Genomic DNA, 22566 nt, shown 5'->3' with positions numbered 1-22566 from the left:
TAATCCAGAGCCACTAAGACTCACAGTTGACAAAGTATTGCTGGAGCCCGGAAGAAAAGCGTCTCTACCAATCCCTCTACTCCTAAGTTTCCAACTAAATCTCAGAAGTAGAAGAATCCTCAACAATTGCTTACCTAAAGAGTGGTTTCACAGCACAGTGTAATTCTATATTTTACCTGATGGTTTGTTTATTATCTTTTTCCTTTTAATAAAATTTAAACTCTCCAAAAATAATTTAAAAATAAAATCACGTCATTTGTGAGCAGATATAATCTTTTTTCTTATTTTCTAATTTGAATGTCTTTTCTTTCTTTTTCTTGCCTAATTGCATGGCTAAAACTTTTAGTGCTATGTTGAGTAGAAGTGGTAAAAGTAGGCATCCTTTTCTTATCTTGATCTTAGAGAAAAAGCCTTTTTGTCTTTTTCTACTGAGTATGATGTTAACACTGGGCTTTTCATATAAAGCATTTATTATGTTGAGGTAGTTTACTTCTATTCCCAGTTTGTTATTTTTATCAGGAAAAGGTGTTGAATTTTGTCAATTGTTTTTTATGCATTGGTTGAGACAATCATTCCTTTTTCTTACTGAAGAGTATTCCACTTGTGGTAGGAGGACAGTTTGTTTATCCATTCATATGTTGAAGGACTTGTTGACTGGCTCTGGTTTTTGGTGATGAAGAATAAAAGCTTCACTAAAACTTCCTGTACATATTTTTGTGTGAACATATGTTTTCATTTTTCTTGGGTAAACGCGTGTGAATGTGCATGCTTGGTTGTATGAGAATGCTTTGTTTTGTAACAAACCATCGAGCAGTGTTTCAGGGTGGCTGCACCGTTCTGCATCCCCAGCAGCAATGAGTGAATATTCCTGTTGTTCCACATCCTCACCGGCATTTTGTACTGTTGATTTTTTGGGTCGTGTTATTCTAATAGGTTTATGGTGATATCTTGTTGTTTTCTATTCAGTTTTGTTTGTTGCGCATGATAGACGGCAATTTTTTAAACATACAGGAAATGAGCATGTTGGAAGGTATCGGCTCACAAAGTTGAAGCGATGGGTAGAGAAACATGCTCAGGTAGGAAGGAGCAAAGTTGCCTTCACACAAAACATGTGATTTTAAGGTGATGGACTGTTTAAGCTGTTTGTACCAGGGGTGACATGAGGAGATTCACATATTGCACTGAAGTCTTGACCATGGTTCAGTCACAGAACAGAATCTCATACTAACCTTTACCTCTCTTGCATGCTCTTGGGATTAAAATTCCTTAGTGAGAACACCAATTTGGCCAAAATTAGTCTACTGGTTTATATTCTACTCTCCATGGAACTGAGTGAGGGAATATGTATTCCTTCCATTGTGCTTTTGTTATTGAAGGCAGGGCTCTAGTTCCCAATTTTCTTGGAAAATCCCCCTCTAGGAACGTTGGTGTGATGCTGGACAGCCCCAGATGGCAAGTGGAGAGGGTCAAATAGGTGAGTGACTTCTCAGGGTAGGCCTCTGACCAGAACTTTAGTCTGAGGTCTGAATGAGGAGGATGCCCCAACCATGGGGCGATCAGAGACACGACCAGGGCAAAGGTGCTAAGGTGCCTGTGAGCCTGGGGTGGGAGGGCCCAGTGGAAGTATGGGTGGGGTGGGGCTGACACCTGGAGGGATAAAGGGACCGGGGTACCGGATGAGTTTTGGAGAGGTGAGCCTGTAGCTCACGTAAGCCCAGATGAAGGGCTTGCACGCCTTCCCTGCATGCTGGGGAACCACCGGCAGGTTGTTCATGGTGAGGGTGGGCACACAGAGGAGTAGTGAGGGCAGTTAGGAGACCACTATGGAAGTCCAGACAACATGACGGCATCACACATGAGGAGGTGGTTACCCAGGAGAGAGGTGAACATAGCTGTGATTTACTTGAGAGGAAGAGTCCACAGGCTGAGGAGTGTGAAAGGAAAGAAAAGAATCAAAGCTGTGTGTCTTGCCTTTTAGACTAATTACTAAGTTGTGTCATCTACAGAGATGAAGAGAGCAAAAGGCAGGGTTCCTTCCCCTCATCTGGGTTTTGGTTAACTCAGACTTTTGTTGCTGTGTTAAGTATGAAATGTGCATTCAGTCCACATGGAAGGACCAAGCTGGAATTAAGAGAAGAGTACTGATTGGTGTCGATTTCTGTACATAAATGTACAAACTAATAATCATTTGCATATAATTTAATTTTTAAAAATTCACATCTGTACTTAATTACCTTGAATGACAAAGGAAGTGTTCTTCCATCATTCAAAGTAATTATCTGTATCTCTATCTCTTCAATATAAAATGTTTATCCCTTCCATTTGTATACTTCCCTTCATGAGATGAGTAAATAGGTCTCTGACATTCACAATGGAACACCTTAGACCTCAAAATCGTAGTGAGCATGGGAGAGACATATCACTGGAAAAACGAGAATGTCTAGGGCCTTAAAATCCCGTCTCCACCTAAATTGTAACTGAAGTTAACTTCAGTTTGAACTTCATTTTAAATCCTTTTTTGAAGTGTTAATGTGAAGTATCTGTGATGGAAATATTGATAATTAAGGGGAAGTATTTTCTAACGCCTCTCCAAGCTATGGCAGCTTTGTATTGAAATCACTCTGAAGAGAATCTTCTGTTAACAAATATGCTTATTTTGTTTTGTTTCTAATTTAGGGTAATCATGTTTTTTCAAAACATGTATTTATTAAGGTATATGGACAATAATATTTGTAGCCCATTGGCCGTAAACTTTGGAGTCAGAACTGGACTTAATTTGACTTAATTCTACCAAAACTCAATTTTTACTCAAATTAGGACCAATTTCTCCCATGTTTTTTGGCCTTACTTTCCCCACAGATAGAAGTGAAATAGTAATGACTTCTATATAATTGAGGTAATGACATTGCCTGATGCACTGCTTGGGTCATACTGTTATTAAATGACTAAGTAACTTGTCATTATAAAATAAATAATTCTTAAAATTATTTCTATACATTTTTTGTTGAAAATCTAGAAATTATAAAAGTTCACAAGTAGAATATAAATACCATCTGTGATACCATATCCAAATTATGATCACTTGAGTTAACCTCTTTTAAGCCTTTATATTCAATATTTTTATTTTAAACTGTAATTTAGACAAGATGTGTATATTCTTATGCAAGTTACTTTTAAAAACTCAACTAAATATTGTTATATATTATAAATATCTTCTCATGTTAAGGAATCTATTTACAAATAGACTCCAGTTAACCTTGAAAAAGAAGGAAATAGTAATACACACCCAAGAAAAATAAAAGCCCACAAATATACAATTCAATCACATATATGATTTATCCTATCACTACAATATCTCCAAAAGATTCTCTAATGAACAAAACAATGATTGTCTGAAATTTTGTTTTCTGTTCCTCCCAGTAAACATTTTAAAAAAGTAAATATCAAAAAATTTAATAAATCTCATTATATTTGCCAGGCTTAGGTTCAAACTCAGCAAGGAGACTTATACTACTTATACTACAGATAAAGTAACATTATATTGGGAAATAAACTTGTAGCATAAATAGAGATTATTTAAATATATACACACATACCCTGGATCTATCTGTCTATCTATCTATCTTACACAGAAAAACTTCTCAACTTATTTTCATTGTAATTTCTCACATTATTATCACTACCTATTTTCAGAATGCTGAATAATTGTAAAACAAGTAATAGAAACATTTGTTTAGAATGAGCCACTTACCTAAGGTTTATCCTTTAAATCTCTGTAAACAATTAAACAATCATGCTGGCCCAATTCCAAAAATCAGTATTGCCAACGAATACTCAATAAGTTAACAGAAGAATTTACTTGCAGCATTTTTCTTACATTTTTTTGGTTTGAGTTCATAAAACCTGCTTGTGCTAAATATTCAGTTGTTTTTCTAAATTCAGTAAAACTGAAGAAAAGTTGTACATTGATGTTCACTAACTAGGACTGAGAAACGTCTGCATGCTCATGATTCTACACTGAAGCGAGCACTACTAGGAATTCTGAATAGATGTTAAAGGCCTATAATCGTTCACGCCGCATCAACGGTTCACTCGTTATTTTCTGAGTAGTAGTCTATGGTACGGATATACCACAGTGTATTTAACCATTAAAAAGTATCTGAGATGTTTCCTGTTTGGGGCTCTTACGAATACAGCCCTGTAAACATCTATGTGTGGGTTTTATGTGAACCTAAGTCTTCACGCCCTGAATGAATCTCCAGAGAAATCTAAGTGAAAAAAACAACTTCCAAAAGGTTAGGCTTTATGATCCCACTATGTAACATTCTTGAAATCACAAAATTATAGAAATGGAGAACAGATTAGTGGTTGCCAGGTGTTCAGCAGCAGGTGAGGGCAGGAGGGAAGCAGGTGTGGCCGTAGAGGGTAAAAGGAGGGTCCTTTTGGTCATGGAGGTGCTTTGTCTTGACTGTATCAGTGTCAGTATCCTGTTGTGATGTTGTTCTGTTGTGTGAGATGTTATTCTTGGGGGGAAGCTGGGTAAAGTGCACGGAGGATCTCTCTGCATCACTTCTCACAACTGCATGTGAGTCTACACTTAAATAAGAACAAAAAGCTTTATTATCATGTGATATGATTAGGACTAGAGTTGTGCTGTATTTCTAGGACATAAGGTAAAGAGATGGCATTTAACATTCCTTGTATAAAGTATCCCATTATCCATGAACAGTAAAATTCAAAATTCCAGATGAGATTCCAGAGGAAGTCTGGAGATTAAGAAACTAAACTATGTAGCAAGTGTTTTAGAAACAGGCAAAATGAAACAATACTGTGTGGAGATATAATAAAAATCATTCGAGTAACTGATGAATATGAAATTTAGGCTAGTGGTTTCATCTGGAAGGCTATGATTAAAGTACACAGTGGCCTTCTGGGAGGTGGACGAAATTCTACCTCTTGGCATAGAAATGATTAAAAGGTTATTTGCCTCAAAAATTTTCACTAAGCTATACATTTGTTGTATGTGGTTTTCTTTATTTGCCTTTTATTTTACCACAAAAAGTTAAATGAAATGAAATGAAGTAAAATGTTAAAACCACATTTAAACCATACTCAATGACTTCTGAAAAACGTGTTTTTTTTGAAAAATGTATTTTTTAATCTGACATTTTTATTGATAAATTATTCACACATCATGAATTTCACCAATTTAAAATAGACAGCTCAGTGGCTTTTAGTATATATAGAGAGCTATGTAACCGTCACCACGATCTTATTTTAGAACATTTTCTGCCAACCTGAAAGAGACCCTGAACCCATCAACACTCACGTCCCATGACCCCCTTGCCCCAGCCCTAGGCAACCACTAATGTACTTTCTGTCTCTATGGATCTGCCTACCTGGATATTTCATGCAAACGAAATCACTCACTATGTGGTCTTTTGTGAACAGCTTCTTTTACTTAGCGTGTTTTCCAGGGTTCATCCATGTTTTACCCTGTATCACTAGTTATTCTTTTATTATCAAATAACATTCCATTACGTGGCTATACCACATTTTGTTCATCCATGATCAGTTAACGTGTTGTTTCTGCTTTTTGGCTACTATGAATTGTGCTGCCCTGAACATTTGTGTACAGGTTTTTGTGTGGCTATATGCTATTTCTCTTGGGTACTTACTACAGAAACTCAAACTGCAGAAAATCAAAGACAAAGAAAAAATTCTGAAATAAGCCATTGAGTTGGGGGAAAATTTACCTATAGTGGAACATGGATTAGGATTGCAGCTGACTTCTCATCGGAAATCTTGAAATCAAGAAGAGAGTGAAGTGCAATATTCAACGTGTTGAAATAGAAAAGCATACACTCAGAATTCTATATCCTGTGAAATTCTTCTTCTAAAGTGGAGAAATAAAAAATGTATCAGAAACACAGCTACAGAGAGTGCCTTACCAGAAGCCCTGTACTGCAAGAAGTGTTATAAGAATTTCTTTAGGGTTTAGGAAAATATGTCAACACTCAGATCAACATAAGGAAAGCAAGAGCTGAAGGAATAAATGAAAGTAAAATATTTTATTTTTCTTATTCTTGCTTGATTGGAAACAAGTTTTCGTTTAAAATAATAATAGTAACAATGTATGGTTTTATTGAAGAACACAGGTAAGTGCTATGAATGACAACAATGTCCATAATATATGAGAAAGATAAATCAGGAATATTCTGTGATTAGGTACCTGAGTTATGCAAGAAGCAGTACAGGGCTCTTTGAAAGTGCATGTGGATTCATTCAAAATGTATACTGGAAACTCTAAGTCAAACACTTATTGTTTTTTAAAGTATAATTGATACAATAAGATAAGAGATATAATGGACTCTTTTACATAAAAAGCTTAATTTAAACCAAGGAAGTCAAAAAAGAATTAGGGTGGTGATGGGAGAAACAAAGAGCAGATATGCAGCAAATAGAAAAGTGTTTTAAACATGGTGGCTATTAATTCGGTTTATCAGTAATTACTTTATATTTGAATGGTCTAAATATATCAATTATAAAACAGAAATTGTCAATGGGATATAAAAGACCCAACTCTAGGTTCTACAAAAAACACACAACATTTTAATATGAAGACCGATAGGTTTAAGGTAAAGGCATATAGAAAAATGTATTTTGCTAACGCTGACCGACATAGCTGGAGGAGACATATCAACTACACACAAAGCAGACTTGAGAACAAGAAAAATTATCCAGGTTAACGTGAGGAAATAAATAGCAATAAAATGGTAGAATCTCCAATGATATGTAGTCATGCTAAACACCTAACAACAAAGTACCAAAACATGTGAGGCCAAAACTGATAGAACCGAAAGGAGAAACGGACATCACTACTGGAGCTGTGGACCCCAACAGCACTCTTTCAAGAATTGTGAGTCCAGACGGCAGCGATTCGGTGAGGACACAGTTGAAGTAAACAGCGCTAGCCTTCAAACTGGCTCACAGCAGCCCTCCCTTACCCCCAGGGGACACGTTCCAAGCCCCCCAGGGGGTGCTCGACACCCTGGGTGGTACCGGACCCTCTATATACGATGTCTCTTCCTGTACATACGTACCTGTGATAAAGCTGAATTTGTAAAGGAGGCACAGTAAGCGACTGTCAACGGTAAGTAATAATAAAATAGAACAACTAGAACAATATCCTGCCATAAAAGTTAGGCGACCGTGGCTTCTGTCTTTCAGAATATCTTCCTGTGCAAATGCAAAGCCTTTTGCATCCTAACTAGGCACTCATCACACACTGACTGTAACGTGTGCAGCTCCAGACGCAGCAGCACAGGGAGCACACGTTTCCTTTTCCCTCTTCACAGGTTCACGAGTGGGAGAGTCCTTACCGCCCTCTATGAGGTTGACAACTTTCACCTTTTCACCTAAAGGAAGCACTTCACAGCTTCTCTTTGGCGCATCCGAACTGCCAGCATCATTCTTTGTGCCCTTTGGGCCATTATTACGTAGGAGAAAGGTCGCCTGACCACAAGCACTGTGACCCCGGGAGTCGGCCTGCTGCCCCCGCGACTGCGGAGTGACTGAAGTGGAACACGGATGGAGGGATGGTTCCCGTCCTATGAGGACGGAGCTGACATAGTGAGATTTCATCACCGTCCTCAGAATGACGCGTGGTTGAAAACCTAGGAATTGCTTATTTCTGGAATCTTTTAGTTAATATTTTTGGACTGTGGTTGACCTTGGGTCACTGATGCCAAGTAAAGTGAAACCGCAGATAAGGAGGGACTCCGATCTTTTGCAGAACACTCTGTCCAAAAACAGCAAAATGCATATTCCTCCACGCTTATATGGAAAATTCACAAAGATAGACCAGATTCTAGGCCAGACACAAAACTTAACAAATCAAAAAGAATACAAATCATACAAATTATGCCCCCAGACAACAAGGAATTTAAACTAGCAGTCAGTACCAGAAAGATAGCTTGAAAGTCCCCCAAATACTTGGAGAATACCTTTCTACATAACACAGGAGTCAAAGAAGAAGTTTGGAGAGAAATTTAAAAATACTTTGAACTAAATAAAAATGAAATAGAACTCTTCAAAATTTGTGGGAAGCTGTGCTTAGAGAAAAATTTATGCCATTAAATGCATATATTCAAAAAGATGATTAAAGTCAATGATCTAAGCTTCTACTATAGGAAATAGAAAAAGTGGAGCAGTCAGAGCCCAAAGCACAAAGAAGAAAACAAATAATAAAGTCACACAGGAAATTAGTGAAATGGAAAACAAAAACAACAGAGAAAGGTCAATGACACTAAACACCTGCCGTTTGAAGTGATAAATAAAAATTGATAAACCTCTAACCAGATTAATCAAGAAATAGAGAAGATACAAATTACCAATATTGGAAATGAAAGAGGGGTCATCACTACTGATCCCATGGACATTAAGAAAAGGCTCATAGTAGAATACTACAAACAACTCTATGCCCACAGCTTTGATAACCTCGGTGACATGGATCAATTCTTTGAAAGACACAACTACTAAAACTCACACAAGGAGAAATCGATATTCTGAAATGGCCTATATGTATTAAATAAATTGAACCAAAAAACCACCTAAACGAGAAAGTTTTCCTGGTGTGTTCTGTCACATATTTAATGAAGGAACGGAACCAATCCTCCACAGTCTTGTCTAGAATATAGAGGCAGAGGCAACACTTTCTAAGTCATTCTTTGATGCCAGCATTATCTTAATACCAAAAACGATTTTAAAAACATTACAGAAAAACAAAATTAAGACCAATATATCTTATCAGAATTTATGCAACGACCTTCAAAAAGTTACTAGCACATCAAACCCAGCAATGTATAAAAGGGATTATACATCACAACCAGGTGGGCTTATTCCAGGTAAGCAAGGATGATTCAACATTGTAAATTCAATCAATGTAATCTATGCATCAAATGTTTAAAGAACAAAACGAGTATGGTCATATCAAATGATGCAGAAAAAGCACTTGAAAGAACTCAACATACATCCGTGATTAAAACTGCCTGCGAAGTAGGAATATAGGGGAGCTTCTTCAACTTGAAAAAGAACGTCTACAAAACACCCACGGCTAATATCACACTTAATGATGAGAAACCAGACCCGTTCCCACTGAGACCAGGAACAAGGAAAGGACATATTTTCTCACAATGAATATTCAAGTTATGCTGGAAGTCCAGGCTACTGCAATATGACAGTAATGAAAAAATAAAGTTACATTGACTTAAGGAAATAAAGCCATCTTTATGGCCATGAAATAATTCATGCGTTGGACTTTATTACAATTAAAAAGTTCTGTTCTGGGTTTCCCTGGTAGCGCAGTGGTTAAGAATCTGCCTGCCAGTGCAGGGGACACGGGTTCAAGCCCTGGTCCGGGAAGATCCCACATGCCGTGGAGAAACTAGGTCCATGTGCCACAACTAATGAGCCCGTGTGCTGCAACTATTGGAGCCTGTGCTCCACAACAAGAGAAGCCACCTCAATGAGAGGCCCGTGCACCGCAACGGAGAGTAGCCCCCGCTCACCGCAGCTAGAGAAAGCCCGCACACAGCAAAGAAGACCCAACACAGTCTAAATAAATAAAATTAATAAAGAGAAAAAAAAAGTTCTGTTCTGCAAAGTATACTTTTAAAGAAAATTAAAAGGCAACCCATCCACAGAGAGGGAGAAAATATTTTTAAAACATATATTTGATGTGGTAGCCAATACAAACGAGGAGCTATCTCCAATATATATATAAAGAACTTTGTTAAGTTCAACAATATGAAAACAAACAACTGAATTTAAAAATGGGCAAGGTATGTGAACAGACATCACCAAAGAAAATACAAAGAGGGAAAATAAGCATATGAACATATGCCCAACGTCATCGGTCATTAAGGAATTGTAAATTAAAATAGCAATGAGATAACACTGTACAGATGGTTCAAATCCACAAAACTGAAAGTACCAATTGCTGGTAAGGATGCAGAGCAACGGGAACTCTCCTTTATCGCTAGTGGATGTGCAAAATGGTACTGCCGTTTTGGGAGACAGGTTGGCAGCTTCTTGTAAACTAACTATGATCTTACCATATAATTCAGCAATACACCTCCTAAGTTATACTCAATTTATTTAAAACTTATGTCCATGCAAAAACCTGCCTGCAAATATTTATAACAGCTTTATTCATAATCACCACGAACTGGAAGTAAGCACAATGTCCTTCAATAGGTAAATAGATTTTTTAAAAAACTGTAGTGAAGTTGCTTAATATTCCATTGTCTGGACCATGAAATATTAGTCAGTGCTCAAAAAGAAATAAATTATCAAGAGCTAAAAGACATGAATCATTCTTAAATGCACGTTGCTAAGTGAAAGAAGCCATTCTGAAAAGGCTACATTCTCTGTGATTTCAATTACATGACATTCTGATAAAGGCAAAACTATACAGACAGTGAAATGGTCATTTCTAGAGGACCATGATGTGGGGAGGAAATAGCTGAAGAGGATTTTCTTAGGGCAGTGAAACTCTTCTGTAGGACACCATAATGGTGGATACATGGTATTATCCACTTGTCGAAACCTGTAGAATTTGCAGCTAAAAGGTGAGTGAGCCTTAATGTGTGCAAATCTTTAAAAAAAATCATTTTGGAGGTTAAGGGATATCACAATTGAACGCAGGATATGACAAGAGAGTCTGAATGTATTACAAACACCTGAAACAACCTCACTGAAGGGCTTAGGAAAGTGGAACTGACCTAAGTAAATCTGGAAGTTAATGAAATCTGCAAGACTAAAGGCAAAAAAGAACAGTACGTCAATCCTCTACCTAGTCAAGTCTTCCCACTAGGGAGTGGATTAACTGTCCTGATCCTGCTGTACGTATGTACTGGATTAGAACAGTTAAACAAGCAGATGGCAGATGGTGCAGCATCTGTTGGTGGGAGGCTACACATAAGCCAGGGGAGGAGGCTAGGACTGTCTGTGTGATGACGGGTTCCCTCAGCGGCAGCCACGTAAACTCACGTTTAGCTTAATGTAGGTACAGAGTAGGTATGTGAGCAATTCAGTACACACACACACACACACCCCTCCTGTTCTGTGAGCTGAGGGGCCTGGAAGACACAGCTGCTCCACAAGCAATGAGCACACCAGCTCCCAGAATGTAGTTTCTCAAAGATTCTCTAACAAAGCGAAGCAGGGCCTCTGGGAGGAATTGCTGATTCTTGGACTGGCAGGAAATGTACGAGATGAGCCTGAAACACCTTTTAGCACCAGAAACTGAGAAAGTGCTCCAAAAAAAAAAAAAAAAAAAAAAAATCGCAAGGACTTTTCAAAGCAACACTAAAACCAACTGGAAGAGCTTACAGCCCAGAGTATAAAAGAAGTATCCACAATCCACACTGATCTGTCAAAATGACTGAAGAAATCTGAAAAATTGAGGTAAACAGACAAATCTGCTACGTAGCAGAATTCCAGGGAATGTATGCAGAGAGTCCACCCCTGTGGAGGTAGAGCATATTCCCCTCTAAGTGCAGGAGCTCCTTCCAAGGAGCACAGCATGGAAAGGCAACAAGAACCACAGAGTAAGAAACCTGGCAGACGGGCTTCCCTGGTGGCGCAGTGGTTGAGAGTCTGCCTGCCGATGCAGGGGACACGGGTTCGTGCCCCGGTCCGGGAAGATCCCACGTGCCGCGGAGCGGCTGGGCCCATCCAGAGCTTGCGCGTCCGGAGCCTGTGCTCTGCAACGGGAGAGGCCACAACAGTGAGAGGCCCACGTACTGCAAAAAAAAGAAACCTGGCAGACTCTTCCTCATCCAGGTGCTGGTGATGCAGTCATGACGGCAGGTACACGTGATAAGACATGGTAAGACCAGCACTGTGCCTCTGTCATCTTCCTCCCAACACACATAAGCCCAGTCTAATCACAAAAAAAATCGGAAAATTCCAAATCGAGATTCAGCCTGCAAAATACCTGACCAGTCCCCCTCAAAAGTGTAACAGTTATCAAAAAAGAAGTCCTAGAAACTATTACGGCCCAGAGGAGCCAAAGGAGACATAATTACATGTGATGTGTAATCCAGATGTGATCCTGGGACAGGAAAAGAAGTATTAGGTAAAAACTAAAGAAATTTGAATAAAGTATAGACTTTTGTTAATAATAATGTATCAGTACTGGTTTATTCCTTGTAAGAAATGTAATGTAACAATGTGGGATGTTAATAATGGGGAAAACTGGGTGTGGAAACTAAAAATAAAATTACCATACGACCCAGCAATCCCACTACTGGGCATATACCCTGAGAAAACCATAATTCAAAAAGAGTCAGGTACCACAATGTTCACTGCAGCTGTATTTACGACAGTCAGGACATGGAAGCAACCTAAGTGTCCATCAACAGATGAATGGATAAAGAAGATGTGGCACATATATACAATGGAATATTACTCAGCCATAAAAAGAAACGAAATTGAGTTATTTGTAGTGAGGTGGCTGGACCTAGAGACTGTCATACAGAGTGAAGTAAGTCAGAAAGAGAAAAACAAATACCGTAGGCTAACACATATATGGAATCTAAAAAAAAAAAAAAAATGGTTCTGAAGAAGCTAGGGACAAGACGGGAATAAAGACGTAGATGTAGAGAATGGACCTAAGGACATGGGGAGGGGGAAGGATAAGCTGGGACGAAGTGAGAGAGTGGCATGGACTCATATACACTACCAAACATAAAATCGATAGCTAGTGGGAAGCAGCCGCATAGCACAGGGAGATCAGCTCGGTGCTTTGTGACCACCTAGAGGGGTGGGATAGAGAGGGTGGGAGGGAGACGCAAGAGGGAGGGGATACGGGGATATATGTATACGTATAGCTGATTCACTTTGTTATACAGCAGCAACTAACACACCATTGTAGAGCAGTTATACTCCAATAAAGATGTTAAAAAAACAAGTGATGCATCAGTAGGGGTTCACCAACTGTAAGAAATGTCGACAGCAGCCTGTGATCTTAGTAAGAGGGGATACTCTGCGTGAGACAAGATGGGGAGAAAACTTTCTGCACAATTATTTTGTAAACCTAGAAGGCTTCTAGAAGATAAAGTCTATTAAAATTGAAAAAGAGAAAAAACGCACACGTTTCCAGGCACTTTCTCATGAGTGGGCTGCCAAACACATCAAGAGTGATCGAGTTCAAACGCTTCATCTTTCAGAGAAAAAATGAGAGTCAGAGAAATGCAGGCCCTTTATGACCATCAGACAGCTGGAAAATACCTGTAACACAAATTCTAACTTAGTGTTCACATTTCCATCCGCAGACACTTTCTTCTCCTTGCCTTTCTGTCTGATCATTCTGAAAGTAAAATGTCAGCTCTGTGAGAATTGCAGAACCTGGATGACACACACTTCCCCTCCTCACTCTGATCTGCGGGGCAGGAGAGTGACTGGGAAGCGTCTTTGCTGGGGTGTGGTGACGTCCACACGCCTGTCTCTACCCGCCGGTCACTTCCTCTTCTCTGTAACAGGGTCCACCTGGGCTTTCTGCTGTGTGTCCTCCCTGCCGATTCCTCTGGGTGGGAACTGGCTCGTGCTCCACTAAGGAAGGGTTTATCTGGCCTGGCTTTGTCTCATTATCGAGGGCGCTGCGAAGCGGGTCTTTAGTGTGTGTAAGACAACAAATAGGGATGTGATGGGAATCAGTAGCCAGGAGTAAAGAGCATGCAGTTAAGGAACTTGTCACCTGTGCTGTCTCTATGCATAGCCTAATTAGGGGACAGACCTGTGGGTCCAGCAGAGAAGGAACTCCTAAGGGTGTTAATGAGAATCTAAGGATGTAAATTAGGCAAATTCTAGATATTTTATTACTTTTTAAAATCAGAGATACAATAAACAATATTTAACACCCTTCCCAAACCGGTGGGAAATATTAAAAGCCAAGTGATTTCATGTATGGCTTTCCTCTGTGGTAGTTAATCAAAGAAAAAGAGTCCACTGCAGTCAGAATTCTGGAGGAAAATCTTAATCCATTAGACCCCAAAACCTATTTCCAAACTGAAAACCAATTGAGAATTGTTAGCAGTTAGGCGAAACATGTTATGTTACTCAATGACAATTTAAGCATTTTGCCAAGATCTCAAATGCTTTATGTTCCCAAATCGCATCCTGAATATGTTCCTTGATGACTCATAAAATCTCTGAAATGGTTCCAATACATAAAACAATGCCTCATTTTCAGATGAGATAATGTAACTCTTGTAATTTTATTTTCTGATTCATCTAAGCTAAAAAAGAAAATTCCAATGGAAATTTTGAATTAAGTTAAGCATATATCATAACAACTAAAATGTTATTAAACTACATTTTTTATTCCTTTTATCAAAATTTGTTTTCATTGCATGAATATATCATTTTAACTTACATAAGTTAAAGTATGTAACTTAACTTATGTAAGTTAAAGCTATTCATTCTGCTCCTGGAAAAATTACACAATTTTAGAGTTTGGTTCAAAGTCACAGATTCAGCATCAGGGTGATGGTTGTTTGCAGTTCTAATTATCTAATGTTTTCTATCAATAAGACCATAAAAACAAAAAACAGATGAAACTCTTTTTCGATCTCAAAGCTGGCACCTGCTCTAATCTTTCTTGGTCAGGAAACTGGTAGCTTTTCTTCCTTAGCAATCTTCTAGCAAGAAGAATGGCCGGGGTGGTGTGGGTGAAGCCCAGAATTGATGATCGCACACCCAGACATGAGAAACATACAGATGCAGATGCTGTGATGACCTAATTCTAGTTATTTAGCTAAAGAATCCGTTAACAACAGTCCACTGAGTGCCCAAGCGGGGAGCAGGGATCCCCGGCCACACAGATCAAGCCTGTGGCTACCTCCAGCACAGAAGCTACGGCTACACACCCTTGACGGCATCTGCGAATGCTGCAGACTTCTAACCATGGCAGTGAATAGTGTAGGCGAATAAGAGAAAGTCACAGGCACAAACAGCTTATCGTCATACCTTCCGAGGCTGCTTTCTGAATTTGGGCCTCTGGGGGCCCTGACTGGGAATGAGGAATGCGGCCCGTCAGCATGGTACTTAAAACCATCCGCACCTCTGAGCTTGCGGCGACCTTTTCTGCCCATGTAAGTCTCTTCTTAAACATTTAATTAATATCTCAGTCCCACTGAGGTGTAAGTCAGTCTGTTTGCTTAGATAATTAGCAGTGAAGACAAAAGCACCTAATCACTGCTGCAAAGTGAAAGATTGGAAGCAAATAAGAATATCACTACCTACACTTCGAAGCTGTTATGGTTAAACCTCTCAAAAGAGTAAAAGTTTGTTGTGAAGGGCCACGTGCAATTTGTGATACAATCTTAAATCCCTCTTTGAAACAGAAGGAACACCATTGGGAAGCGGCGTGATTAGCGCATTCTCATCTTTCATGCCGCGTGGATCTGTTTAATCAAAGTCTCATCACAGTAAGTGCAAGCCTGCTGCTTGCCTCTGAAGGGCAAAGTGCAAACGGGACTCCATGGAACAGTGTGCGGTTTTGGAAGAGAATGCACTTGTTTTTGCTCCCTGGACAATGAATTTAAAATCACGTTGTACTTTTGAAAAAAGACTAAAGTTAAAATATCTTTGCTTACAGGGCTGTATTTGAAATCTGTGTATATTCAGAACCGAGTAGTCTGTGATGTGCTGCTTCTCGTTTGTCTAGAACTCTGTTCTCAAATATTGCTTTTCCCTGTACCTATTTGACACAAGCCTGAGATCTGAAGTACGTATATTTTATGCGAGGTTCACCACGGAGTGATTTTTCAAAAATCAAGTAGGATTTTTGAGAGAAAAACCGAGCGATGAATATGGACACACCTTGCCTGTCCCACAGAGAACGCTCTCCAACAGCTCTGCTTGTGGAGCTGGGGCTTTTCAGATGCTCGGAGTTGCCTCTTTGAGGCCTGAAATATGTAAATATATCAGAAGAGTTTTGTCCAAATTGTAGCAGGGCAACGTCTTCACAAACCAAGTGAACTGGAGCCACGAGAAGCCGAAGGTTTACGGTATTTTCATTTTGTTTGACCCTTGAGTACAAACCTTTAGGCGTCTTTTCTCCTCTCTCCTTTCCCCTTCAGTGAAGGTTCTATGAATGTTATTGAATTAGCTGTGAAAAACATTTCCCAAACGCCTGACACCGGCCTGCATCACTTTTCTGCATCATTTTTTATGTCCTCCCTCAGCTCCACAGAAGCTGCTCAACCTTCCAGCTTCTCCCAAGGTGTAGATTAGAGGCCGCTGACAGTGAAACTGCTGGGCCCGTTGTTAACATACAAATTCCTGGGTCACATAAGCTGAGTGAATTAAAGGATCTGAAGCCGGGCTTCACATCTGCACATTACCAACATCCAAGAAAATACCACAGTAAACACTGCTGATCTTTCTGTGTAGCTGTCTAGTGAGCTGAACCTGTGAACCTTGAGATGAAGTGTCTCTAAATGTCGTCTCTGTCTCTCTGTCTCTCTGTCTCTCTCTCTCTCTCACACACACACACACACACGGTCTTTACATGCTCTTCCCATTGCCCCAGCTACTAGATGAAATTTTACAAACATAAATTTTTTTGTTTATAAGCTTCTAAACATTTGCAAAGATTTAGCGATATATTTCACCCAGAGATGCACTTAGTGGGCACGGACTAGTAGGAATTAACTGAAAAACTGGAAAACATAGCAAACAGCTGTATTTCTTTGAATTACATTTTTTTCTTAGTGATACTCGCTGATCTGTTTCTAATATACAAAAAAAAACCCCAAATACCAAGTAAGAGATTATCCAAAAGTCTGACAGCACACTGGACCAGCGTCATATTTCCTAATGAATAAAATGAAAAGTTTTTAGCAATGCCCTAAATCCTCATTTGCACATGGGGAAAATTATGATATTAGGAAAAAGTAAAGAAAACTCACCACTTCTTCATGTCTGCATTTCCTCACATTAATCCCGTTTATCTGCAATGGAAAGAGAGACACGGCTTCATGTGGTATATTGTGAATTGACCTTATGTTTTGGTTGCACATGGAAAATAATGGTAAGGTGTATACCTGCAGAATTGCGTCCCCAATGAAGAGCAGTCCTGAGAGCTCGGCTGTGAATGGAGAAGGACAATTGATTAGGCATCGTCTACTTCCTTCACACAGATGAAAGAGTGTTTAATTAAATAAAGTCAAAACTGGTAAAAGGGAAAAAATGAAATGTTTTATATGGGTAGCATCTTAAAAGATCCACAGGTAATAGAAATGCAAAAACAATCACGATTCAACTCCTATGATTGAAACACGAGCTGAATTGGAACACATGCTGTGATAGTTCCATTTCCTTCTATCATTTCAGATCTTAGTTGCCAGAAATTGGCCACACTTCTGGATGGAGGACTAAATGTTCTCACGTTCTTATGAGAGCATTAAGGCATCTATGAAAACGTTTAGAGCTAGACATTCACTCCGTCAGCAATGGAACCAGCTCCCCGTTTCTTTTTAAACACTAGGCTGTCTCAGTGATTTCGGTCATTGTAACAGTTGGTTTACATCCTCAGAGTTTTTCCTGGATGAAATTTCATATGAAGGGCTGAGTTAAATTGCATATGAAAACTGAAAAAAAATATATATAACTGGAGTTGCCTGTAACTGATGAGACTTGCAAGCATCAGAGCGTTTCTACGCTTCCCTGTTAATGAGACACTGTGCAGTCATGCAGTCTCTGGCTCACACACAGCCACCTGCTCTACTGTCTTCCCTCCCTGCCCGCCGGGCGGGTAAAGGACTTGGACTCGGCAGTCAGAACCGTCACCTGTTGCCTGGTCATGGGAGCCTGGCCGGTCAGTCCCATATACGAATTTATGATTGTAACTATTGTCTTTTTCCTCAGTGACGGGGACTCACAGGACAGCCCTCTTAACACTTTACCTCTTTGCTCCTTGGAGATTTTTGAAATGACAACTGGAATGTTATGTTCCGCTCCCCCCTGAAAAGAGAAAATCATATATCGTGCTTTTTAATCTCAAAAAATTAAATACACAGCCTTTAGTTAGGAAACTATACAAGTTATGAACAGCATGTGAATAGACACCAAATAGAATTAAAATAGACCCCTGGAATTTTTCTACCAAATAGATTGTCCTCCCAAGAAACTTATCTGTTTAGAATTTCTCTGTGACATGCAATAATTAATAGCAGTTGACTTTGAAAATGTCAATTCTTAAAATTAAGATTGGTGATCCCTTAAGAAGGCATTTCCTCCAATGTGTAGCAGTGCTGCCCATTGTAGAAATTCATACTTAGGGCTCCAAACAGTAGATAATGATGTATTTCCATTATCTGGCTGAGTTGTTCTATGCTGGGGACCAAGCAAGGGCCCCTTTGGATGCTGCATGGCTGGAGAAACTACATACACAAACTGGTACCAAAAAACAGACTGTGTATATGCCTGATGGGGAAGGGTCATTATATTCCTCTCTGTGTGAAAGTGCATACTAAACAATTAACAGAATACAGTAAACTGACAAGAATATGGCAACAGTGCTTTGTCTAATTGACCAAATAAGATAGAAAAAAATAAAGAAAAATAAGCAAGCTAAACTTATGTGGACGGAAATAAAATAACTCCCTGAAGTAACTGCATAAACTTATGGTTTTTATATAACAGATTTGAGAAGGTTGAAAGCAATAGTTGAAAACTCAAGTAAGTGCATCAAAGAATAAGACTTCATGTAGAAAACAAGTACAGCACTTTTAACATGGGTAGTTGAAAAGATAATCTAAATTTCCACGGGGTTTCTGTAGCTTCAGAATAAGTAAACCTCCTAAGCCTTTTTTCCTTCAAGGACAAAAATTATTTTAGACAAGACATTTTTTCCCATGAATGTCCATTTTTAGCACTGAGTTGTCAATATATTTAAATATAAGATAGGCAGTAGTTGTAGAGAACAGCAGTGGCTTTCAAGCTTTTCTTGGCAAGTAGTCCTTTCTACTTCTGGGATATTAAGAAGAGACGTGATAAATAAAATACTGAAAACTGTCTTACCCAGGGTGAAATTCAAACCCACCCCTGAATCTCCTGTTCTCACCATTTCCCACCAACCTGACATTCACCCACCCACCCTCACTAAGTTTGTGCAGAAGGTCTCTGGCATAAGCTTCCTTGGCTTCTGATTCTGCTCTTGCATTTGTGTTTGTGTCCATAACAAGCCCTGATCCTGTCCAAGACAACCTCTCGTCTGATCAAAGCACAGGACTGGGACTCAGGGTGCAGTACAGAAGGAGTGCTTCCTTAGCACAGTAAACCCGGAGCAGAATCCAAGCCCTTCATGTTTACCAGCCAGGGTCCCAAGTTCCCAACCCCTGCATTCTGTTTTATCTCTCCCCCTTATACTTATTAGCTTCTTACCTACTACAATCTCACACCTTTCCTACATACATTATTTGTTTTCTTTCTCCTAACCACAAAGCAAGTTCCACAAGCACAACACATTTATTTATTTATTTTGGTTATTTGTTTCCTGCATTGATGTAATGTCAGTGCCTGGAATAATCATTCTTTTTTAAGCTTTGAAATGTTTGTTGAGTGAATGAGTGAATGAATAAATGAAGTCTAAAACTTTTCCAGACCTAAAATTGTTCATTCTTTTTTTTTAAACAATTTTTTAAAGATTTTTTTGATGTGGACCATTTTTAAAGTCTTTATTGAATTTGTTACAATACCGCTTCTGTTTTGTGTTTTGTGCTTTGGGCCCCGAGGCATGTGGGATCTTAGCTCCCTGACTAGGGATTGAACCCACACCCCCTGCATTGGAAGGCAAATCTTAACCACTGGACCACCAGGGAAGTCCTGTAAAATTGTTCATTCTTTAAAGTACTTTGCAGAGGGAGACCTTCAAGACCACAGAGGAGTAAGACGTGGAGATCACCTTCCTCCCCACAGATACACCAGAAATACATCTACATGTGGAACAACTCCTACAGATCACCTACTGAATGCTGGCAGAAGACCTCAGACTTCCCAAAAGGCAAGAAACTCCCCACATACCTGGGGAGGGCAAAAGAAAAAAGAAAAAACAGAGACAAAAGAATAGGGACGGGACCTGCACCTCTGGGAGGGTGCCGTGAAGGAGGAAAGGTTTCCACACACTAGAAGCCCCTTCACTGGTGGAGACTGCGGGCGGCGGAGGGGGGAACCTTCGGAGCCGCAGAGGAGAGCGCAGCAACAGGGGCGCGGAGGGCAAAGCAGAGAGATGCCCGCACAGAGGATCGGTGCCGACCAGCACTCACCAGCCCGAGAGGCCTGTCTGCTCACCCGCCGGGGCGGGCGGGGCTGGGAGCTGAGGCTCAGGCTTCGGTCGGATCCCAGGGAGAGGACTGGGGTTGGCGGTGTGAACACAGCCTGCAGGGGGTTAGTGCACCACGGCTAGCCGGGAGGGAGTCCGGGGAAAAGCCTGGACCTGCCGAAGAGGCAAGAGACCATTGTTTTGGGGTGCGCAGGGAGAGGGGATTCAGAGCACTGCCTAAATGAGCTCCAGAGACGGGCACGAGCCGCGGCTAAAAGCGCGGACCCCAGAGACGGGCATGAGACGCTAAGGCTGCTGCTGCCGCCACCAAGAAGCTCCACACCCGCTTCCGGGGAGCCTGTGCAGCCCGCCACTGCCAGGGTCCCGGGACCCAGGGACAACTTCCACAGGAGAATGCACGGCACGCCTCAGGCTGGGGCAACGTCACGCCGGCCTCTGCCGCCGCAGGCTCACCCCGCACTCCGTGCCCCTCCCTCCCCCCGGCCAGAGCCCCCGAATCAGCGGCTATTTTAACCCCGTCCCGTCTGAGCGAAGAACAGACGCCCTCCGGGGACCTACACGCAGAGGCGGGTCCAAATCCAAAGCTGAACCCCGGGAGCTGTGCGAACAGAGAAAGGGAAATCTCTCCCAGAAGCCTCAGGGGCAGCAGATTAAATCTCGACAGTCAACCTGATGTACCTGCATCTGTGGAATACCTGAATAGACAGCGAATCATCCCAAACTGAGGAGGTGGACTTTGGGAGCAACTGTAGACTTCGGGTTTGCTTTCTGCATCTAATATGTTTCTGGTTTTATGTTTATCTTAGTTTAGTATTTAGAGCTTCTTATCATTGGTAGATTTCTTTATTGATTTGGCTGCTCTCTTCCTTTTATATATATATATATTTTTTTTTTTTCAGTTTTCACTTTTTGTGAGTGTGTCTGTGTGTATGCTTCTTTCTGTGATTTTGTCTGTATAGCTTTGCTTTTACCTTTGTCCTAGGGTTCTGTCTGATTTTTTTTAATATAGTTTTTAGCGCTTGTTATCATTGGTGGATTTGTTTTTTGGTTTGGTTGTTCTCTTCTTTCTTTCTTTTATTACTTTTTAATTTTTAATAATTAAAATTATTTTAATAACTTTATTTCTTTTTATTTTATTTTTTCCTTTCTCTCTCTCTTCCTTCCTCTCTCTCTCTCTCTCTCTCTCTTTCTTTCTTTTTTTTCTCCCTTTTCTTCTGAGCCACGTGGCTGACAGGGTCTTGGTGCTACGGCCGGGTCTCAGGCCTGTGCCTCTGAGATGGGAGAGTCGAGTTCAGGACATTGGTCCACCAGAGACCTCCCAGCTCCACAAAATAAAATGGCGAAAGCTCTCCTAGAGATCTCCATCCCAATGCTAAGACCCAGTTCCATTCAACAACCAGCAAGCTACAGTGCTGACACCCTGTGCCAAACAACCGACAAGACAGGAACACAACCCGTCCCATTAGCAGAGAGGCTGCTTAAAATCATAATAAGGTCACAGACACCCCAAAACACACCACCAGATGTGGTCCTGCCCACCAGAAAGACAAGATCCAGCCTCATCCACCAGAACACAGGCATGAATCCCCTCCACCAGGAGCCTACACAACCCACTGAACCAACCTTAGCCACTGGAGGCAGACACCAAAAACAAAGGGAACTACGGACCTGCAGCCTGTGAAAAGGAAACCCCAAACTCAGTAAATTCAGCAAAATAAAAAGACAGAGAAACATACAGCAGATGAAAGAGCAAGGTAAACACCCACCAGACCAAACAAATGAAGAGGAAATAGGCAGTCTACCTGAAAAAGAATTCAGAGTAATGAGAGTGAAGATAATCCAAAACCTTGGAAACAGAATGGAGAAAATACAAAAAACATTTAACAAGGACCTAGAAGAACAAAAAAGCAAACAAACAATGATGAACAACACAATAAATGAAATTAAAAATTCTCTAGAAGGAATCAATAGCAGAATAACTGAGGCAGAAAAACGGATAAGTGACCTGGAAGATAAAATAGTGGGAATAACTACCGTAGAGAAGAATAAAGAAAAAAGAATGAAAAGAATTGAGGACAGTCTTAAGAGACCCCTGGGACAACATTAAACCCACCAACATTTGAATTATAGCGTTCCCAGAAGAAGAAGAGAAAAAGAAAGGGACTGAGAAAATATTTGAAGAGATTATAATTGAAAACTTCCCTAATATGGGA

At 40.2% G+C, this 22566-nt stretch overlaps 1 protein-coding gene across 2 annotated transcripts in view; it reads right to left on the bottom strand.

The window, feature by feature from the left end:
* The window catches only part of SNTG1 (syntrophin gamma 1), a 199812-nt gene that overhangs the window by 140065 nt on the left and 37181 nt on the right, over positions 1-22566 (bottom strand). For both annotated transcript variants that reach the window (XM_019925443.3, XM_033842929.2), the window contains exons 4-6: positions 17976-18033; positions 17115-17158; positions 16980-17021 (exon numbers count right to left, since the gene is read on the bottom strand). In XM_019925443.3, the coding sequence (XP_019781002.1) occupies positions 16980-17021; positions 17115-17158; positions 17976-18033 (144 nt within the window). The remainder of the gene's footprint in view (positions 1-16979; positions 17022-17114; positions 17159-17975; positions 18034-22566) is intronic.

The sequence above is a fragment of the Tursiops truncatus genome, chromosome 17 (assembly GCF_011762595.2).
Source record: "Tursiops truncatus isolate mTurTru1 chromosome 17, mTurTru1.mat.Y, whole genome shotgun sequence".
NCBI lineage: Eukaryota > Metazoa > Chordata > Mammalia > Artiodactyla > Delphinidae > Tursiops > Tursiops truncatus.
Note: the sequence above shows the minus strand (reverse complement) of the source record. Positions and strands in the feature narration are given on the sequence as shown.